General features: G+C 36.6%; 1 protein-coding gene and 1 pseudogene across 2 annotated transcripts; both read right to left on the bottom strand.

Annotated features, from left to right (window-relative positions):
• Nucleotides 1–2,306: 2,306 nt before the first annotated feature.
• On the bottom strand, nucleotides 2,307–3,810 carry LOC137742935 (uncharacterized; annotated as a pseudogene).
• A 6,245-nt stretch (nucleotides 3,811–10,055) lies between these two features.
• Nucleotides 10,056–21,488, bottom strand: LOC137741599 (xanthine dehydrogenase 1). 2 transcript variants are annotated; one of them, XM_068481291.2, is made up of 14 exons: nucleotides 21,063–21,488; nucleotides 19,954–20,053; nucleotides 19,748–19,856; nucleotides 17,000–18,502; nucleotides 16,484–16,726; nucleotides 15,999–16,313; nucleotides 14,673–14,912; nucleotides 13,894–14,178; nucleotides 13,563–13,784; nucleotides 13,117–13,278; nucleotides 12,329–12,463; nucleotides 11,592–11,828; nucleotides 10,937–11,110; nucleotides 10,056–10,499 (listed from the first exon to the last, which is right to left on the bottom strand). In XM_068481291.2, the coding sequence occupies exons 1-14, from the start codon at nucleotides 21,199–21,201 to the stop codon at nucleotides 10,257–10,259; spliced, it is 4,107 nt and encodes a 1,368-aa protein (XP_068337392.1). In that variant the 5' UTR covers nucleotides 21,202–21,488; the 3' UTR covers nucleotides 10,056–10,256. The 2 variants fall into 2 exon arrangements, with proteins under 2 accessions (XP_068337392.1, XP_068337395.1); XM_068481294.2 differs by lacking the exons at nucleotides 19,748–19,856; nucleotides 19,954–20,053; nucleotides 21,063–21,488 and adding exons at nucleotides 19,071–19,169; nucleotides 19,242–19,355.
• Nucleotides 21,489–22,715: the final 1,227 nt, after the last annotated feature.

Raw genomic sequence — 22,715 nt, 5'->3', positions numbered from 1 at the left:
CAAATATATGAGTGGCACATGTGGTTTGTAATATTTTCTCAAGTTTTGGCTTGCAAATTGACTGCAAACAATAATTCAGAACAGTCTCCATTATTCGGTCGAATAAGAAGCTTCTTAACTGATCTGACTCACGATGCTTCTCTTATAGGTTGGAGGAGCGACGTAAGGTAACTGTTTATTTAATTTAAGTTTTCAATCTTTTTACTCTTTATTACAAACAATTGGTAATCTATGTTAACACTTTTTAAATTTTTTTCAGGGGGGTCAAAGTTTCCGGAAATTGACATGTTCAAGGAGGTGTATGTTCAGCCCGGGGATGAGCTGACGGAGCAGCTTCATGTAAGTTATTTCAATTTTTTAATATTCAATTAGTATTAATATTAATTACATGTATATTCAAATTAATTTGTTTATTTCATTTTTCTAGTCCACCATGCTGTAGAAAGGCTAGACCGTTCTGGAAGAGGTGGCTTCCCAGCTTCCCGTAGAGACCCCAATCGAGGAAGTTTTTCCCCCTGAGGATGCTGGGTTTCAGATCATGACAGACACACTAGATCAAACCCTCAGTTGTCGGCCTGGGAATGTTCACCAGGGGCTTAGGAAAGCCCGCCTTCAGGACCCGTTTACCTCATCCTCTAGACAAAGAACAGAAGAGGTTCAAACACTGACATTTGAAGTGGCGGACCTAAAGCAGCAAATTGTCACCCAACAGGCTTAGATTGCAGCCCAAAACAATTTGATGCACCAAATTCGTCGCGCACTTCAAATTTTTGGCATTAACTTCCCCGACGTTAAACCACCCTCAGAAATGACCTTCCAACCCCCCACCACAATAGCTACGACCTCCCAGCCCACCGACATAGCAGCAACACCACTAGCCAGCGATTGTAAAGTCGAGGACTACCTATTTTAGTTTTGTTTTAAATTGTTTTCAAATTTAAAAATACTTTTTTCCATTGTATGTACATTTTTAATAATTTTTTTAATTCAATATTTTTTTTTTCATTTTCTATTTTTAATTTCAATAAATTGATTTTTACATAAAAAACAATATTAGCAACATTTAAAAGGAAAACAAAAATATAAATAAATAATAAATTATATAAAAAAACTAATTTTATTATCTTACTGCAATGGCCTCAACATCCGTCGTGCAAGAGTTTATGGGTCGAAGATCTATATCCATCGTGCAAGAGTTTGGTGGTCAAATCTCTACCTCTGTCACGCAAGAATTTGGGGGTTGAACCAAGTTTCGTTGCTCGGAACACACAACGATAAATAGTTCCGTCGCGCAATCTTCATTTTGAGCGATGAATAGCTTTCCTCCGTCGCGCAATGCCTGACGTTACAAGCTTTGCACGACGCAGTCTTCGCCGCCCAATGTTTCCGGCGACGATATTGGTCTTTGTGCGACTGTTTCCCCTTCGTTACCCAATCATTTATTCTTAGTAGTGTGGTTTTAAATTTGTATTTTTTTTCCTTTTACAAGAATGATTTATAAATGATTTGAAAAAATAAATTTATTCCAAAAAATAAACATTTCGTTTTTAAATCAATTTTATTTTATTACAAAAAAACAAACATTTTGAATCGTTAAAATAAACAATTTGATTCGAATAACTAAGTATCATATTCATTCAACAATGTGTCCCTCAAGCCACTTAGTTAGTGTATTCGGTTAGTGTATTGAGAATCGAAATTCAGTACTACGGTCTAGTAGTATTTCTTTTCATTTGTAAGTGAGAGTTCTTGGGTCCGATTCTCCTCAAAGGCAAATTTGAACCACATTATTGCTAGCCTATTGTGAGGCTTAGCCCACTCCCCCGCTCTCTAGTGTAGATAATATCAATTGTTCTAAAGAAAGAAAAAAAAAAAACAATGTGTCCCTCAAACAAAAAAAAAAACCAAAATTTTTGATGCAATATTTTATTAAATTTGGTTAATGATGATTACAACAAATTTTAACATATGTTACCAATAATGAACCACATAAGGAACTCACAAGTAACATATCTCGTGTAGGAAAAAAAAACATAAATAATAAAAGCATAAATTGCATGAAAACTGAAAAAACAATGTCCATCCTATCCTCTTATTCTTAACCCACATCGTAGACTGACTACATGTAAACAAGTAACCAGGATAAAACTCTCTCTTGCAGAAATTATTTGTGCAACCAATCTGGAACCTACAATGTAAACCAATATTGACAGTTAACAAAAACAAAGAACGGTGAGAGAAAGATGCATGAAATTCCAACTAGGTGCAAGGTGCACTTACATGAAGAGAATAGGAATTCAATTTGTTTAGTAATTATGAGTGGGTGGTGGAGGAGACGCATAATAATACGGTGGTGGTGAGGGAGATGGTGGAGGTGGTGACTAATAGACATGAGGAGGAGGTGGTGATGGGGATGGGGGAGGTGGGGATTTATAGATGTAAGGAGGTGGGGGTGACGGAGATGGGGGTGGTGGTGACTTGTAAACATAGGGAGGTGGGGGTGAAGGAGAAGGTGGTGGCGGACATTTATACACAGATGGAGGAGGAGGTGATGGAGACGATGGTGGTGGTGATTTGTAAATGTAGGGTGGTGGAGGTGATGGGGATGGAGGAGGACAAGGAGGAGGTGACTAGTAAATGTATGATGGAGGAGGTGATGGTGAAGGTGGTGGTGGTGATTTATAAATGTAAGGAGGAGGAGGAGGAGGAGGTGGTGACTTGTAGACATAAGGAGGAGGAGGTGATGGAGATGGGGGTGGGGGTGACTTAAAAATGTAAGGTGGGGGTGGTGATTTATAAATGTAAGGTGGAGGGGTAGATGCAGAAGGAGGAGGTGGTGACTTTTAAAGATAAGGAGGGGGAGGTGATGGAGAAGGAGGTGGTGGTGACTTGTAGACATAAGGTGGAGGTGGGGATAGAGAAGGAGGAGGTGGTGACTTGCAGACATAAGGAGGGGGAGGTGATGGAGAAGGTGGAGGTGTTGACTTGTATACATAAGGAGGAGGAGGAGGAGATGGTGAGGGGGTGGTGGTGGTGGTGATTTATAAATGTGAGGAGGGGGGGGGGGGGACGGAGAAGGAGGTGGTGGTGACTTGTAGATATAAGGAGGGCGAGGTGAGGGAGATGGTGGTGGTGGGGATTTGTACACATAAGGAGGGCGAGGTGAGGGAGATGGTGGTGGTGGGGATTTGTACACATAAGGAGGGGGAGGTGAGGGAGATGGTGATGGTGGAAAGTTATAAATATAGGGAGGTGGGGGTGATGAAGGAGGAGGCGGTGGTGACTTGTAGACATAAGGAAGGGGAGGTGAGGGAGGTGATGGTGGTGGAGATTTGTAAATAAAGGGAAGTGGAGATGATCGTGATGGAGGAGGTGGTGATTTGTAGTAGTAAGGCGGTGTTTCTTGAGGATAATGTGGCGGTGCCGATGACTTGTAGGAATAGGGTGGTAGGTATGAAGATGCAGGTACTGGTGTTGATGAAGAAACATAAGGCTTGTTATAACTAGCTGCTACATTGGTGGCTATCAAGCATACAGCTAAGGCATAAGCCAGGCTTATTTTTGAGCAAAACCCTAAACCCTTTTGGGACTCGTATCTCTTCGACTTCAAGACCACAGGGTTGTTTGTAAGTGACAACTGAAAGAGATTCACAGCTTATATAGTGATCCCTTCAATCACAGAAGCATTTGTTTAATGTTAAATGAAGTTTTCCAACCTGTAGGGTAGTAAACCACTGGAGACAAATTAAATCGTGCAAATCATCTCATGTCTTTGCTCAAATATTAAACAATTGGGTAATGGGTTCCCATTACTCATTAGGCTTGCACAATAAGGGTCTTCATGCAAATCTACTTGAAAATAGTCTTAGACTAAGGGCTGGTTTGGTATTGCTGTGCTTTGAAAAAAAATTGCTTCTGCTGTGCTGTGAGAATAAGCAGCTGTGAAATAAAGCAGCAGAGTGTTTGGTAAACTTTTTTGTGAAAGTGCTTTTGAAAAAAAAAAAGCAGTATTAGAGTATTTGGTAAACTTTTATGTAAAACAGATGTGAAAAAAAACCGGTTTTTCAAAGCTAGGTTTTGCAGCTTCTTGTTTTTGGCTTTTTTTTCATCCAAAACTGTGAAAAAAAGCTGAAGCTGAGTGTTTACCAAACACAAAAACAGCTCCCAGCTTTTTTTGATAGCAGCTTTTTTCAGAATCACCTCAGTACCAAACCAGGTCTAAATCATGTAGAATAGCCTATTATGGAGAAAAATAATTGGGCACATATTATTAAAAAAAAACAATTACAACTTTGTTTTTTTTTTTTTTTTTGAACAAACAATATTCTACACTAAGGGGAAGGGGTGGGCTAAGCCTCGCAATGAACTAGCAATAAGGTGGTTCAAATTCGTCTTTGGCGAGAACTGAATTTAAAATCTCTCACTTACATGTGAGGATGAATACCACTTGACCGTAGTATTAGGTCACAGAATTATAACTATTTGACATTGAAATTCTTGTGCAATATTTCTGAATTTGTAAGAGGAAGCAGTTGACGTTAGGTTTTCTTAATTAACAAATTTTCCTATGGAACTTGGAATGTATCAAGTGGGTTGGTGTTAAATTAAAATAAATCAATTTTATAAACAACTGTGGTTGATACTTAGGCCTGGCAATTCTTGACACGACCCGATAACTCGACACGACACGACACGAAATTAACAAGTGTTCGGGTTGACACGATAACGAATCGGGTCTCTATCGGGTAACCCGATAAGCACCTGTTAAGATAACGGGTTGGTTCGGGTATACACGTGGGTAACACGATAAGCAAAATATTACTTTTATATTTTTATAACCCTAAAAAAATATTATAATAATTATATATATATACTAATTTAACAATTTTATACCCCTAAAAACCACAATAATTATATATATATATATATATATATATTAAATTAAATATTAAAAATTGGTGACCACTAGATTGGCTTAAATATACATACCATTCAATTTCTTAAGTGTTATGTTATACATACAAAATAAATAAATTTAAATCTACTTAATAAATAAATATATATATATATATATATATATATATATAGACACCATTGAACTTGATGGGATACAAATTCTACGAAACTAATTTGAACAATCCAACCGTCAAACTTGTTTGTATATACATCGAGATCGCATCAGCAAAAAATCTCAAAAAACAAACATTCGGAGATCAAGTAACTGGACAAAAAATTTCGATGGCTATCAACGAAAAATCACGATTTAACGGTTATTTTAACTCCGATCTTGATAATTTTTTACACTCCTTGACCCTATATGAATATAATGAATTAACTTGATCTTCAATTTAAAATATTTACACTAGTGGATACCACAAAATATTATGTTATACTTAATGAAAGTATGAATAAACTCTTAAGTGTTAGTGAATCTATTATTTTGATGAGATACGCATTCTACGAAACTAGTTTCAACGATCCAACCGTCAAACTTGTTTGAATATATTTCGAGATCGTATACACCAAAAATTGCAAAAAATAAACATTTAGATATCAAGTAACGGGACAAAACTTTTCGACGGTTATCAACGAAAAATCACGATTTAACGGTTATTTTAACTCCGATTTTGATGATTTTTTATAGCTACACTTCTTGACCCTATATGAATACAATGAATGAACTTGATCTTCAATTTAAAATATTTACACTAGTGGAAACCACAAAATCTTATGTTATACTAAATGAAAGTATGAATAAACTCTTAAGTGTTAGTGAATCTATTGTTTTGATGGGATATGCATTCTACGAAACTAGTTTCAATGATCCAATCGTCAAACATGTTTGTATATGCTTCGAGATCGCATATCCCAAAAATTGCAGAAAACAAACATTCAGAGATCAAGTAACGGGAGAACACTTTTCGACGGTTATCAACAAAAAATCACAATTTAACGGTTATTTTAACTCCGATCTTGATGATTTTTTATAGCTACACTCTTTGACCCTATATGAATACAATGAATGAACTTGATCTTCAATTTAAAATATTCATACTGGTGGATACCATAAAATCTTATGTTATACTTGATGAAAGTATGAATAAACTCTTAAGTGTTAGTGAATCTATTATTTTGATGGGATACGCATTCTACGAAACTAGTTTCAACGATCCAACCGTCAAACTTGTTTGAATATACTTCGAGATAGTATACGCCAAAAATTGCAAAAAAATAAACATTCAGATATCATGTAATAGGACAAAACTTTTCAATGGTTATCAACGAAAAATCACGATTTAATGGTTATTTTAACTCCGATTTTGATGGATTTTTATAGCTACACTCCTTAACCCTATATGAATACAATGAATGAACTTGATCTTCAATTTAAAATATTTACACTAGTGGATACTATAAAATCTTATGTTATACTTAATGAAAGTATGAATAAACTCTAAAGTGTTAGTGAATCTATTATTTTGATGGGATACGCATTTTACGAAACTAGTTTCAACGATCCAACCGTCAAACTTGTTTGAATATACTTCGAGATCGTATACGCCAAAAATTGCAAAAAATAAACATTCAAATATCAAGTAACAGGACAAAACGTTTCGATGGTTATCAACAAAAAATCACGATTTAACAGTTATTTTACCTCCGATTTTGATGATTTTTTATAGCTACACTCCTTGACCCTATATGAATACAATGAATGAACTTGATCTTCAATTTAAAATATTTACACTAGTGGATATCACAAAATCTTATGCTATACTTAATGAAAGTATGAATAAACTTTTAAGTGTTAGTGAATCTATTGTTTTGATGGGATACACATTCTACGAAACTAGTTTCAACGATCCAACCGTCAAACATGTTTGTAAATACTTTGAGATCGCATATGCCAAAAATTGCAAAAAATAAACATTTAAAGATCAAGTAATGGGACAAAACGTTTCGACGGTTATCAACGAAAAATCACAATTTAACGGTTATTTTAACTTCAATTTGGATGATTTTTTACAGTTACACTCCTTAACCTTATTTGAATATAATGAATGAATTCGATTTTCAATTTAAAATATTTACCCTAGTGGATACCACAAAATCTTATGTTATACTTGATGAAATTATAAATAAACTCCAGGTGTTAGTGAATTTATCGTTTTGATGGGATACCGTATACGCATTCTATGAAAATAATTTCAATGATCCAACCGTCAAAGTTGTTTGTATATGCTTCAAGATCGCATACGCCAAAAATCGCAAAAAAAAAAAAAAACATTCAGAGATCAAGTAATGGGACAAAACTTTTCAACGGTTATCAACGAAAAATCACGATTTAACGGTTATTTTAACTCTGATTTTGTTGATTTTTTTACAGCTACACTCCTTGACCCCATATGAATACAATGAATGAATTCGATCTTCAATTTAAAATATTTACACAAGTAGATACCACAAAATCTTATGTCATGATGATCGATGAAAATTGAGGATTTTGTAAATGGAATTACATTCAAGCTTTGAGTTCCATTGGCAAGATTTAAACTTTTAAGAAAAGCTTCACAACCTTGAATATCCTTTTGCATATCCTTGCACATTTAATATTTTGTAATAGACTAGCAGTGTATGGATGTTTGTTTATTAGGCTCTTATTTTCAAGTGTAGATGTAGTACTTAAATGAAAAATGTGCTTTAATGTTTTGAAGTAATATTTATGTGGCAATGTGTGGTATGTGCAAATTTAAGAAAAAAAATACATTTTTCTTAACAGGTCATAGCGGGTCATAACGGGTCGGGTCACTTTACCCGTTGGGTAAAGTGACCCGACCTGTTAAGGATCCGTTAAGATAACAGGTGTGACACGACACGACCCGTTAAGATAACAGGTGTTACACGAAAACGACATGAACACGACAGACACGACCGGTTTGCCAGGCCTATTGATACCCCATATATTCTAGTACTTCATTGTCGTTTCATTGCCCAAAAATACCAAATGCCTTGCGTATATTTTATAACCATAAAGTTTTTTTAAGTCAATTTTGTAAAGTACAACTAGCAGAAATATGATGATTGCAAGCATGAATTCGTTTGAATGTACTTTTAAAATGACTAAAAACGTTTTTAGGGAAAATATTTTTGGGTTCCAAAATCACTTAAAGTGTTATCTAGAAGAAACACAGGTTATGTGTTTTCTCCAGAAAGCATTTTAAGTGCTTTTTCATAATTTACTTGCATCTTTACTAAAGAATAGTTTTAAAAACATTTTCACCAAAAGCGTTTTCAGTCATTTTAAAAACATATCCAAACGAGTTCATAAACTCACAAGTCCAGTTCAATCAAGGTTCCCAAAAAATTACCTCCCCAAACATTCAAATAAATTTTAAATTTGGCGTTTACATGTTTGTATAATTACAGCACAAGATCATATAATACTAGAGTATTTTATAACTGATTAGGTTTGAAATTGAAGGCATTGTCCGTCACACAAAATTAAATTTCTTGCACAGCGATGATTTGAACTACTTTAATATATTAAAGGAAGAATTTGAACTTGTAACGGATAGTACGAACATATATTCTAGAAAAGGCCCAGTCCAAATAGTCATTACTCATTAATCCATATGCCCTATAAGCTACATTAAGCTTTTCGAAATTGTCCCTTGAAATGTTTCTGCATATCAATATTCCAACGGAATTACTATTTTGATATTAACAATTTTATATTATAGGAATTCTGACTTTTGCAATTCCACATGCATGTATGTACTGAAACGATGATGTTAATCCGAGTATATTTTTTTCTCTCCCTGCCCTCCAATTTAAATATACGAAAAGAAATTAGTTTGCTCCAAAAATATCATGTATGTGATAGTTAATTATCTCTATTATTTTATAACAAATGATGTCAGCAAAGAAGAGAATCGAACTCAAAACTGCTCAATAAATTCTCTTAACTTATTGATTATTTCATGTGACTAGCTTTCTGAGGCTCCTTCAGGGGCATGAGCAATCATGTTAAGGACAAGAGGGGGCACGCACACCCCACCCCCTCCCGTTCAAGTGTTTGGGTGGGAGAAAAGTCGTCTAAGGGTATGTTTAAATAGCAATAGGTTTATGTTGCTTGATATATTGAATCAAACTAGGATGAATAATAATCAACTAACTACCACCACCAACACTATCACTCACTCCTCATTCAAAACCACCAAAGGTAGATATAACATAAAAAAGTTTAATTGCAAACTTCGTTCGGTAGCTCACGAATAAGAAACAGATGAAAGAGGAGAATAGTTTACCATAACAATAAAAGTCTCGTTAACCCTCTCTCCTTTCATACGTCTAATAAAAGGTGTTATACATATATGATTTATCTCTTTGTTTACTATAACAATATTGACCTAAAAACAATTAAATAGCACAAAGGGTGGGGGATGTACGCTAACTAAGCACACAATGGGGTATGGGTTGACCAATTGCTCGACAAAACGGCTCACTTAAAAAAAATTGAATTTTTTGGCACTTACTATGTATGGAATTCCACAAGACCTGCATCTGCTAATGCTTAGCTATGCGTCCAGCTGACAAAGGGTACCAATGTTCTACATCTTTAGTACACTATATTCTCTAAACTTTTTAACTTTTTAACTTTTTATATTTACTTTTTTTAATTCAAGTTTATGGGTTAACTAACATGGTTTTACATTTGCATCATAACAACTGCTATATGCAAAATTTGGACCACAAGAAATTGTTGTAGGTAGAAGTACAGAAAATCAACAAAATAAAAGTGGGTCTCAAGTAATGTACCAAGATAAGCTAGTTTTTATTTTTGTTGGGAAGAAGATAAGGTAGCTATCTATAATATCACATTGTTCGCTTTATATATTAATAAATAAAACATGTAAGACCAATGCCTACATGTTCATTGGAAAATGTCATGCATGATAAATGATATGAGTAGATTACAAAGGGAGCTGTTATAGCACAAACATAACGCTTAACTGTAATTTCAGTAAGCTAATCAACCGGCATAAACAACGGAATAAGTGCAGAAGCCGAAATCATTACCCATTTGAATATCGTCTCCTTAAAAATTCCGTATGAGTATACATCTCATGTAAACCAAAAATATTACAATTTACATGCATCTGTTGTAATTGGCTAAAAACATGAGAGACCGAACAGTCTAGCACAAGTCCGTTACCAGTCGTATAGACGAAATACAGGAAAGCAGAGATTAGCAATCAAACGCTAAGCTTGGCGCGGAAATCTGTGCTTACAAGTGGTTCAATAATTTCGTCTAAGCAGGCCATCCGTATCCGTTCAGGTGTCGCGGGATTATCAAGTGGAAACCACTCATTAGACCCTACTTCTGCTCTTGCAGCTATTATGGCGTCTTTGATGGCGAAGAAGACGGCTGATGCCAAGAAAAATGGTGGCTCACCAACAGCTTTAGATGAGTGGATGGCCTTCACATTTGGATGGCCCTGTCAATTAGTAAAGGAAACAACAAACAAGTCAGCAGAAAGAATCATTAACGAACGCTGGGTGGCCGAGTAAATTCGATCTCAATAAATATAATTGTTAAGCAAAGAATTAAAGCTTTTCCAAACAGAAGCTAACTATCCCATCCAATTAACTGACTCAAAAGGAAACCTTGCCTCCACCCAACTAACCATTTTCATAGTTTTTCTATCACTGCATCCCAAAAACACGAAGCACACGAGTTACCACTCAATGGAAGCCTCAAGTAGTTCAAAGGACATTCACCAACCACAAAACCCAAGCTACTTGCTAATGAAAGACAAATTAACCCAAGGACATTCATTGACTTCTAGAACTGCACCCGTAATACTTGTAGACAAATTACCTTCCAGAGTAACCTTTAATTGGATAACATGCTCTTCTAAAGGAATCAGCATACCTTCAGAAGTGAAACGCTGAATTTGAAGGGGACATCATTAATGGAAGGAATCTTGTAACTTCCCGGCCCAGATGTGTAGAGGCAACCGGGTGAGATCCATTTATGAGCAGGATCGCCCCACTTTAGTTCTTCTAGAGCTACCCATCCCAAACCTTGTACAAATGCTCCTTCAATCTGCATAAGAAACATAATATTTATTGTGGCCGAATTGAAATAAATCACCAAGTTCAACCGCCCCCTCCCCCATTTCGTAAACAAGACTAGAAAAACAGCAAGATTGGAAGTCTGAAACTAGATCGGGATCCAGGACTACACATTCTGACAAGAATCAATCTCTCTTTCACTCTAACGTATTTGTATTTATGTGTCTATGTATATCTATATTTATGCAACATTTAGCATCAGTTCTAGCCCGATCTATTCCTATTGAAACAAAGCATACCCCAACACAGGATTACTAAACATAACTTAAGAATACCAGATGCAGTTCTGTTCATGAAATATAGCCCGTTGCAAGTTTGCAACATAGAGATCCCTAAAAAAAGGGCTTCAGTAAGCATTGTTTGAGATAGTGCTAAACTTTCCATATCTTGAGGATCTTTACTGATAAATTAAATAATGATACTAAAAAGAAAAATGGAGAAAGAAAAAACACCTGCCCAACATCAATTGCGGGGTTGAGAGAGTAACCAAGATCCAAGAATATGTTAGCCGCTCTAGTGTGAAAATCTCCAGTCAATGTATCAATTTCAACCTCAGCAAAAGCAGCCCCATATGTGAAGTAGTTGAATGGGTTCCCTTTACCAGTTGTCCAATCAAAGCCGATTTCCGGTGTAATGTAAAACCCATGAGCAGAAAGATCTATCCGTTCCACATAGCATGCACTTGCCAGCTGACAATAATTATGAAACACGAAGCTAACATAAGTTTTGTACCATTAGAAATTCTCAGTGCAAAATGCTCACATAAGAGTCCATGTATGGTTTAGGGTTCAGGATTCAGGGGAGGAAAATGTTCGCAGAAGTTTGTGACTGATAAAATATTATAGATCACCCTAAGGTATTAGCAATTAATAACCCATGCAACAAAAACTTTATCTTGGAACATTTAAATCTTACTGACCGTCATTTTCAGTTTATTTTTGGATATATAATTGATGGCCTAACAATTTTATTGATTTACTTCTAATCATGCACAATGTTTTTCTCCTCTTTTTTGCGTTGGGATTATAATTAACTTCTTTGTTTTGGAACGCTCCTGGTGAGTAAATGCCAAAGCATCCTAAATGCTACAGTCATTTGCTCCTCATGAGAACGAAGGATATAAACTTGTATGAAAGACACGATTACCAAATTATGGAACAGTATTTGGAAACTATGAGAGAAAGAGTACCTCGGCAAAAGAGCTGAAATTTTGCTGTGAAGCAATAGGCTTCATACGTGCCTTAATTTTCTCACATGCATCTATAACTGCAGCTCCATACATGTCAGAACTTGCAGAAGCTGCTGTTGGCGATGCATTAGGAACCTAGTTTATTAATCCAACAAAATACGAGCATGGGGATCATCAGCTTTGTAGGGCATATATAAAAAATAAAACAGCAGAAACGGAAGGGAATATAAACCAGTTATTCACACCTATTAATTTGTTAAAATATTTATTTCAAAAGCCATTCAATCTTAAGTGCTACAGAGAATTACAGGCTCTAATTCGTACACACATTCTCGTAAATTTTACTATTATCAAACACATTTCAACATCAACTGCAGAAACAGCACTCTAGCAACTTCCTTGATATAATAATGCATAAACTTGTGGAGAATGTGGAATCCTACATAGGGAGTTATGAGCCTTACTACATATTAATCTATAAAGTCCTGACACTCTCCATCCGTTGCAATTGGTTGAATTGGATCGTCTAATTCTGACAAAGCTTAAGAGTCCCTTTAGGACAATCACAGGTATCCTAAAGAACCATAAAACAGCAGAAATGGGAACGACCCCTTGCCTTTAGGCAGCAATAAGAGATCCAAAGTGGGCACAAGGTTTCCATTCCATATGACATATATAATAAATTGATACATCTATTACATTATCTTTAGCTTGGATGAATAAACGAGGTGCAAAATCTAACCGCCAAACCAAAGTTCCCCATAAGGAAATGGAACACTGTCAATTACCTTGTCAGTACTTGTCTCCGAAATAAAGACAGAACCGAGAGGGATATTGAAGGAGGAAGCAGCGACCTGAGCAACTTTTGTATGTAAACCTTGCCCCATCTCTACACCTCCATGTGTGACTAAAACAGTTCCGTCTGTGTAGACATGAACAAGAGCACCTGCCTAAGAGTCATTTAAGAACGCCTAATCAGGATTCTAATAGCATGATTGCATAGCGTATAGAAATGAAAATCAATTATAGGCAAAAGATTGGATAGGGTGTTGGTTCTACCCATGCACCCCGGGTTCGAAACTCCTCCCTTCCCTAATTATTATAATATGTTCAAACCCTCCCCACTCCCCTTATAAAATTGTTCTAAAAAATAAGATAGTAAAATATCCTTTTGTCCAACCTGTATTTTTCTAACAGTTTTATAGCCAAAAAAACATGGCTTATGAAAACTTACCTGGTTCATAAGCTTTGACGTAAAGGCTATGCCAAATTTTGTTGGAACCATGGCAATACCACGCTTCCGCCACCGATTTTGAATATTAAATTGGTCAACTTCGTAGCGAGCCTTTGAAAATTCACAAGACGACTTCAGTTGATTCCAGAGCGGACCCAATGTGCAGTGTTTAAGTTGTTGACCATAATGTAATATTGATCCTTCACCTTGAAAATTAATTTCCTGAAACAAATTTATATAACAAGCTCAAATTAAGAGGAATGTGGTGCTTATGAACTGAAGGTGCAACTGCAACATAAGGAATACAAGATAATAAAATTTCTTAACGTACTTTTATCTCTTCTGGGCTTTTTTTGAGTTCTGCAGCAATCCTCTGAATCCAATTTTCCGCAATAATCATACCTTGAGGACCACCAAATCCTCGAAAAGCAGTGTTACTTGGAAAGTTAGTGAAGCAAACCCTTCCTACAATCCTCACATTTGGAATCTCATAGACGTTATCTGAGTGAAACATAGCACGTTCAAGTACGGAAACAGACAAATCTAGCGAATTTCCAGCATTATTGTAGATTTCAAGATCCAGTGCCACCACCTTGCCGTCATTTGTAAATCCAACCTGTGTAAAAAGCATATATGAAATCAATACTTTTCTTTCATTCTATCACATGTGATGTAACTTCAACAAAGAAAAAAATGAAATCCAACTAAACAATAATAGCTTAATTGACCTAAACCCTAAACCTAAACCTTCTCCCTCTTCTTCTCCATTTTTTTCCTTGAATTAAAGAAGTCTTTCATATTTCTCTTCGCCTAATCGAAGTTAAATCAGGTAATAGAATTTTGTACATGGTAAATGAACCATAGAAGGGGCCAAATTGTTACTGCTTGATACTAAAGTCCCACTGTGTATTTTGTGGCATGAATAGTCTTTTCTTAATTTCTTTTATATAGCAGTGCTTGTCCGTTGTCACTTATTTGACAAAAGAAAAAGGAACCAACAATTTGAACAAACGAAAAAGAGGTACTGCTAACATCAGATTGTAAAACCTATGAGCAGGACATAAATGTGGTGATCCAACAGAAAATACAATTACAGTAACAGAAGTAAACCTTGTACTTTCCGAGAAAGCTATGGCGTTGTCCAGTTATCATCATATCTGTATCACGGTCTAATGTAATTTTAACTGGACGATTTAACAGATATGCTGGAACCGCGGCTGCAGCAGCAATGAAAGCTGACCTAGTCTCCTTGCCGCCAAAACCACCACCAATGCGCTTAGTTTTACAAACGACTTTCGACATTGGAAGACCAAGAACATGAGAAACGTATTTCTGGTGCTTCTGAGGGGCCTGCAGATTGATGATTTCGTTTTACATTGCATTAGAAAATTAAGTACTAAAATAAAGTCATAGACATTCAATTGACACTGGTCCCAACAAACTTTTTCCAATCATCACATAAATACTTGTAATACATACAACCAGTACTTAGGAACAATAGTAATTGAAGAAAGGGGGGAGGGAGAGAGAGGTAATGTGTCTATGCACCAATATTAAAAGAAGCGACTGGAAAGCTAAGTATGGAGCGTTAAAACGCTACCAAAGTAACTGGGAAAATAGAAAGGTCCAGCAAATCTTTCAAGAGTTTTGGGAGGAGGTTAAGGTGGCTAAGTGTAAGGTTATTCCACCAGGGTATTCAACTTAAAAGCTGAATCACACTAGCATCAGTCTTAGACCCGATGAACATGATACAATTTGGCTAATTAGTCTATGCAATGTTGCAACTCAAATCATCTCCAAGGTATCATCCAATAGGTTGAATGGGATCGGCGGTACTATAACTTCAATGCACATATCTGCTAGTTCAGAAAATAAATATGGTTGTATCAAGAAGAGGTCAATTTCCACTAGTCAACTATGTTCTTGAGCATCTCCTCATGAAGAAAGGGACGCTCTAGCTGCTTGGCTAGAGATGGGAAGGGTGGATCGATTTGGGAAATATTGGGCTTGCAGGTTAACTTTGGAACCCAAAAGTGCCTGCTTCAACGATATCAAGGATAGAGTGGGTTTTAGGGACAGCAGAAAGGGCACTGGGTTTTAGGGAGCTATTCTGCTGTAATTCTGAATTAATTGCCCAGCCGGGAGCATCACATACTTACCCAAGTGGGGGAAGGATGTCAAACATGTGGCTAATGTAATTGACCCATTCACTCGACGCTTTGCAGTATTCAATGGAAGACGAGAAATGTTGAGCTATGCTTTGTCAATATGAGGATCAAGCGCTTTTAAAAGCGCCCTTGAGTAAAACAGGATGTCCTCTTTTTCATAAGAAATAAAACCTTATCAAAAGAGGAAAAAGGTACAACTTAAGACTCCCATTTCCGTCATATCTAAATTGGTTGAAGAAGCAATTCTTTCAGGGGGTTTCTAACATACCTGAGTGGATGAGATCATATGAACTTCATTGCCACCATCCACTGTCCATACCACACTGCTATTTGGCTCCAAATAGAAGTGTTCCTGTCCGCCGACTCGAACTTCCCCCTCTATGACATGGTCACATTGACTTGATTGAAAGCAAATATCCACATCCCCTTTCCTAAAACACCTCTCCGTATTCGGATGGAAACTTTTGGCATCAATGGCATCCTGTATTGATAAGATGGCTGGTAGCTCTTCATACTCAACATGAACCTTCCTCGCTGCTAGTTTTGCATTCTCATGTGTATCAGCAACTACCACTCCTATAACCTGCATAAAATGTTGAATAACACCAAGGATAAATTCCTAAAAGGGTTGCATAGCACCAAATGTACCACGCAAGAAAAAATCCTACATAGCCTTGGATTCATGCAGGAGAGAGAGAGAGTGAGAGAAAGAGAGAGAGAGAGAGCGAGAGAGAGAGATTTTAACCATCATACCTGACCTACACAAGTGACAAATTCTGAAGCAAATAGTTCCTCGTCTTCAACAACTGGTCCAATGTTATTATCAGCTGGAACGTTCTTTGCTAAATATATGCCTGCAAACCCAGGTGATAACTTTGCTCCAGAATCATCGATTGAACATATACGAGCGTGAGGCTTTCTGCTGAGTATTAAAGCAGCGTGTAAACAATTAGGAGGCAATGGTGTGTCATCAGCATATTCCGCTTCTCCTGTAACCTGGTAGAAATTATCGTATCAATACCAACACCATACTGCTACTCTCTACGAGAAAAATTTCATGTACCGTGCACAGATTTATACCGATTTCCAAATAAAAAGGACCTTCACGCCATTTAATTTCACATTAGCAATACATAAAATAATTGCGCCGTCCAACTCTCAAATGTTAATTACAAACTTCGGTAGTATAGGCCCAAAACAATACAAATTTGAATAACTGGTATATCAAAAAAATTAAAAAACAGTTTGCCAGTATATCCAAGAATATACCTGAAGTCTTGCTGATAAATGAACCTCGGGAGACCCAACAGCTGTCCCACGTTTTATAAGTTCATAATCTTGAAATCCTATAACAGGTGGCCGGTGAAACGATTGTACAGCAGAAAGATGAGATAATGGTACACTCTCTTTAATGCATTGCTTCCCTTCCATTTGATGAGAAACCCAAAGAAAAAATTTGAAGAAAAAGCTAACACTCAATGATCTACGAAACTCCACCATTCCACCAGGAGCATCATCCTTGAGCAATACATCTTCTTGCAGGACTTTCAAGGCACCCTGCAACATCTCCTGGTTCCAACTCTTCCCAATGAGAAAATTTTTCGTTCTTTTTGCAGAAAGAGAGAGTGGAGCAACTCCACCATAAGCAATGGACGCATCAGACACAACCCAGCCATCTCTGTCCTCCAGATGAACACGAATCCCAGCATTCACAATTGCAATATCATCGTCCCTTCTGTGAGCTTGCTTATACTCTTTCACATACTCGAAGGACCTAGTCCAAGGTAAAAATACAGAGAGTAAAATTTCACCACTGGCCAGATCCACCTTTCGGTAACCCAAGAAAAAGTTCTCCGCCAGTGTCATTCTAATATTCCCTTTGCAATCAATAATCTGAAATTTCGCTCTAGAGGCCATCCAAAGAGGGTTCAAGTCTGATATTGGACTGGCTGTACAGATATTTCCACCCACAGACGCAACATTTCTTATCTGCACCCCAGCAAACCATTTTAATTGTTCAACAAAGGCCTTACAAGCAGAAGTTTCATGAGCTGCGCGTTCTGTTATGACCGTTCTTAGAACTTTAAGTAGTTCAGAAAGTCTTACTGCTGAACCTATCTCTATGCCATCATCCTTCACAGTCAATTTACTGAGTTCAGGTACATTTGTAACGAAAATCAAAACCTTATATTGAATTTTTTTCAACCTCATTTCAATTCCCACCTCAGTATTGCCTACCAATAATTTTGCATCAGGGTATTTTTCCTTCAATCCTAGCACTTGTTTAAGACTCAACGGTTGGAACCACTTTAATCCACCAAAACCAGTCAAACTCAAATAAGTCGATTTTCTCAATAATAGCTCAGGAGGAAAAATAAACTCCTTGTCTGTGTATGTGCTTCCATCAATTTCACTGTACGAGACAGGTGCATACCTCTCACCATGAGTACCACTTTCATGAGTGGTGCATGAACTTTCACTTTTCAATCCACATGAACAGGGCTTTCCAGTCGAAGGGCACACAAACTCACCTCCTTCGGAGCTTAGTGAAGATGTATTAATGTATGGTGTATCATTTGTTTTGGCAAAGACACGAAAAGCATCAACAATTGGCCTGTAACCTGTGCATCTACACAAATTTCCTGCAAGACATTCTTCAATCTGCTCCTCATTAGGTGGTTTCTGACTTGACCTTAACAAGGCATAGATGGACATAATAAAACCGGGGGTGCAATATCCACATTGTGAACCATGAGATCGTGCCAATGATTCCTAAATAACATGAAAGAAAATAGGCATAGGTTAGAATCTCAATTAGGCAGGTTACGTACTTTAATGGAGGTTCCATACTCCAGACTCCTCCGCCCAGGATCCTCCCCAATCTCAAGAAAAGCAATTCAGTATAACACAGTTGTTGGATAAAACATATCATGTTTCCACGATTGAGATATCATCTCTTTCGCCCGAGAAAGAGTGACTAAATCAGAAAAAAAATCTGGAGCATGAAATGGCCAATCAACTTATCGATCTAGTGGTATATATCAGCATACAGGATGAATTCCTATCTTATGCAACACAATTACAGCTAGGAATTCTTAAAGCACATTTTGGTACTGCTTACGCTGAGTGTTTGTATTTTTTCTGTGCTACTTCTATCAATGTTTCAAAACTGTATGGGATTCCAACTTTACAACTTTTGTGAGACTGTACACAATCGTGAGTGCGACCAAAGTGATTTTTAAGCCTACAAACACCTTCCATGAATTGTTGATTACAGAATATGCTAAGTGATGTAAGCCTACAAATGCCCTCACCCACTTGGGGATTACAAAATATGTACCTTAAGTTTCCTTTTTCTCCCTCCAATTTCTTTTGCATGCTTCCAATCAAACTCCCTCCTATTCATGGCTGATTACTGAAATAATCCCCAGCAAGAGCACTTTGGAGTTGTTCACCAAAACAAAGTCCACCATGCAGGGGAATGGACGAAGAAATAAATGGCAGAACTTACAAAATGCAGGCCAACAGGGGAATGTATCCTTACAGCAACTCGGTTGCAGGATGCACCTTCGAGCTACTGAGTATCCCATCTATGGGGGTTGTGTGTTAAGGGCTGGGCGTTTATTAGGTTTTGGAGTGACCTGGAGGGATCTAGACTTAGCAGCAGCTAGGAATTTGATTTTCTACAAAATAATAAAGAATTGAAATCAAAACCCCAGCTCAAATGTCGTTGTTTGACCTTGGTGAAACAAATCACGTGCCCATGAAGCTTAATCCTCTTCGCAATTTAACTAAACAGAGGAATGCCTTAGGTGTTCCTCAAGGGTCCCCTTGATTTCACGTTGCAGATCCATGGTACACAGTAAGAGATAGCGTCTCTCTACCTAAACAACTCATGCCTCATGTATGAAACAAGAGATCCTACCGGCTAAACTAGGTAATGTATGCAGTATCATTCCGATTAACTTAAAAGTAATAACGGATACAAGGAGCAAAAAGAAAGGAAGCATATATTACTTGAATTGGGTGCAAGCCCTGCTTGTGGCTCCCTAGTCCTTCCACAGTAATTACATGCATCCCTTCTACAGAATACAAAGGAGCCAAGCATGCATTGACGGCATAGTGGCTGCAAAATGATTTTACAAAAGAAAATAAACAAAATATTTTTGGTTTGATCCGAATGTATGTGAGCGAATGTATATTTAAGAGAAGGGGAGACTCACAAACTTTTCTTCAGTTCTTTGTCGTAATGCGAAACCATAACAGTGCAAGCACCACAACCACCTTCACCACAGCCAAGCTTTGTCCCCGTCAAACCTATATCTGTATTGTCGAAAAGGCCATCGAACCTAATTAGGTGTTTTTTGACATAAAGAACCAAAGTGGACAACAAAATCTGGAAGAAATCAGCAATTAAGAATGTAAAAGATGCAGCGCAAAAAATATTGACCATTATGACATTTATGACATTTATTAACAGCAATCAGCTCTGTAGTTCAAGAATACTCTTCGCTCTTATATAAAAGAAACTACTACACAAGGGACAAGGCAATCCCTAAACCACGCCCGAGTTCCAAACTAAAGAACGACAAAGCAGAAGACACCAAATGATAACAAAACAAAAGAACAAACTAATACACAACCTTAAAACATGATTAAATGAAGTCCATAAGAATGTCCAGAAACAAAGTATGTACTACAAACGGTCTGCATGCATCATCCCGCCTAGCGGCCTAAAAATTTCCTATTACTCTCCATCCAAACAACCCAAAATATCTCCAAGATAGTCCATCTTCAATGCATCATTCCCCCTTCCTCCCTTGGATAAAACTTAGGCTTCTCACAAAGTAATGCATTAAAAGATTCCGGGGTTGCCCAAACTCAACTCCCCAATCATCCACAAACAGTAGGCATCAGGATCAACGGAGCATTAAGCAATCTAAATATTCGGCATCCATTGACCTTCCAAACTGCGCGAGAGGGGCGAAAACAGAACTGGACTAGTCTACCAGAAGAACCATCCAGTGATTTCCACGAATACTCATCCATCAGTGAACTCTCCAATTCCAAAGAGATTGAAGTTTCTTAAGAGAAACCAAAATCTCAAGACAAAGGAAAGGACCAAAGACAACGAAAGACACAAACACAACTAGGAATACAAGAATTATGGCATCTTGTAACAACAACAAAACAAACTAAACAGATTACAAGACCAAACTAATCTGAATTTTTTCTCTTCCCACTTTTCCTGGCAATCAAACAAACAAAACTAGCAAAACCAAGTTGCAATTACAATTAAATAGATAAAAAGAAATGATCAAAAAAGCCATACCTCTGAGATACTCGAGAAGGGTCAAATGGGCCAACCCGTCAGGTAAAACTCTACGAACTCCATTGACATACAGTATGGCCTCCTTTGAGTCCTCCCCCGATTGTTCCAGCCCCTCCTCTTCCTTCTTCAACGATCCCATAATATTGTTTTATGTGTTTTTTCAATTCCTCAGAACCCAATTAACTTCAATCTATGTAGTTTCTTTGTATGTGAGAGACAGAGACAGAGAGAGAACTGGGGGAGAAAAAGATGAAATGAAACAGTAGAGACAGAGGAATCAAGGATCCGTGTTCAGATTCGGTAAGTGTTATACCGCACGCAAGCAGTATGCCGGTGTGTGCTTCAATTTCTGCAATTTTTTTATTTTTTTCAAATGATAATTTTGTTATTAAATTAAATGTTAGATTAATCATTAACAAAGTTAAAATTCATGCAAACTTAACATATTTCCACTATTATAATAAATGACCATTTATTTGTGCAATTTTTTTCTCACTCCTCCTTTTCTTTTTCTTTTTCATTGGGATAAAAATAGAATAACATTTAGTCAAAAAGTATGATTTTGACTTAAAAAAACAAAGATTAATGCACAAGTACACACTACAGTAAGTAACTCAATCTTGAAAGAAAAGTACAAAAAACAGAACTACGGAAACTAAAAGGTGTAAGTAGGATCTATCATGTTTCTAAAAAAAAATGTTTGTTTAAAGTATAATAATTAGTGCTCATTTAATTTATTTAATAAAATTTTCAAATAACAAGTATATTTTCACATATTTTATAAAATTACAATCATTGTCCTTATATTATTATATTTGACAATTATTATATCATTTTTAATCATTTAATATATTCACAGCAATTTATATAAAAGTTTACCAAACACTATTACCAAACACTCAACAACTTTATTTCACAACACAGCAAAAGCAATTTTTTTAAAAAAGCACAGCAATACCCAACTAGCCTGTAGTCAATTTAGATTTCAAATGATTTTAATAGATTTTTTTTAAATGACAAATTTCAAAAAAATTTAATAGGTTTTACAATTTTATATGAATTTTGACAGATTTATATAAACTTCTATGAATTTGTATAGACTTCTCTCATGAATTTCTTAGAATTTAGTTGACTTCTAAACTATAAAATAAATTTCTTTCCAAATACACAATTTGAAAGGAACATATCAGCATATATATGTATATATAAGAAAATACAAATTCAAATATGCCTTTTCTTTTCTCATTTGAATCCCAATATGTGCCGTGATGATGAGAAATCGAGGAGCTAATAACCTAAAGTGAAAAGTCAAATAATGCAAAAAAAAAAAAAAAAGAAATCCAAAGTCAAATAATGCAAAAAAAAATCCAACCAACCGTAGTCGAACTGAACCTGCGACACGAAGTGATTGAAACTTTCCTTTCTCTCTCTGTGAGAGACCTTCTCTCTTTGTGACGGTTAATCTCACCGATTTGTGTGAGTGCTTCCCCATCGAGTCCAATTCTGGTGCCGTCGATTCTAGCTGTGGCTGGGATCAGTGGGTTTTCTTTTGTTTTTGTCTCCCTCTCTTTCTCCTCTTCCATCCATTTTTTCTTCCCTGGTTTTATTGGCCGATTTGCCTTCTTTTCTCCCCTCTACTATCTCTTATCCATA

This window comes from Pyrus communis, chromosome 11 (genome assembly GCF_041283825.1).
Source record: "Pyrus communis isolate YQ-2024b chromosome 11, ASM4128382v1, whole genome shotgun sequence".
In the NCBI taxonomy this organism is placed as follows: domain Eukaryota; kingdom Viridiplantae; phylum Streptophyta; class Magnoliopsida; order Rosales; family Rosaceae; genus Pyrus; species Pyrus communis.
The sequence above is the reverse complement of the archived record's forward strand: the minus strand, read 5'-3'. Positions and strand labels throughout refer to the sequence as shown.

Bases quoted from the DNA above. Each gene is read 5' to 3' on its own strand.
- LOC137741599 (XM_068481291.2), bottom strand. From the start codon at position 21,201: ATGGGATCGTTGAAGAAGGAAGAGGAGGGGCTGGAACAATCGGGGGAG. The intron at 18,503-19,747 runs GTAATATATGCT...CATGTTATTTAG, and splicing joins AGGGCTTGCACCCAATTCAA to GAATCATTGGCACGATCTCA. The intron at 13,785-13,893 runs GTACGTTAAGAA...AATTTGTTTCAG, and splicing joins AAAGCCCAGAAGAGATAAAA to GAAATTAATTTTCAAGGTGA.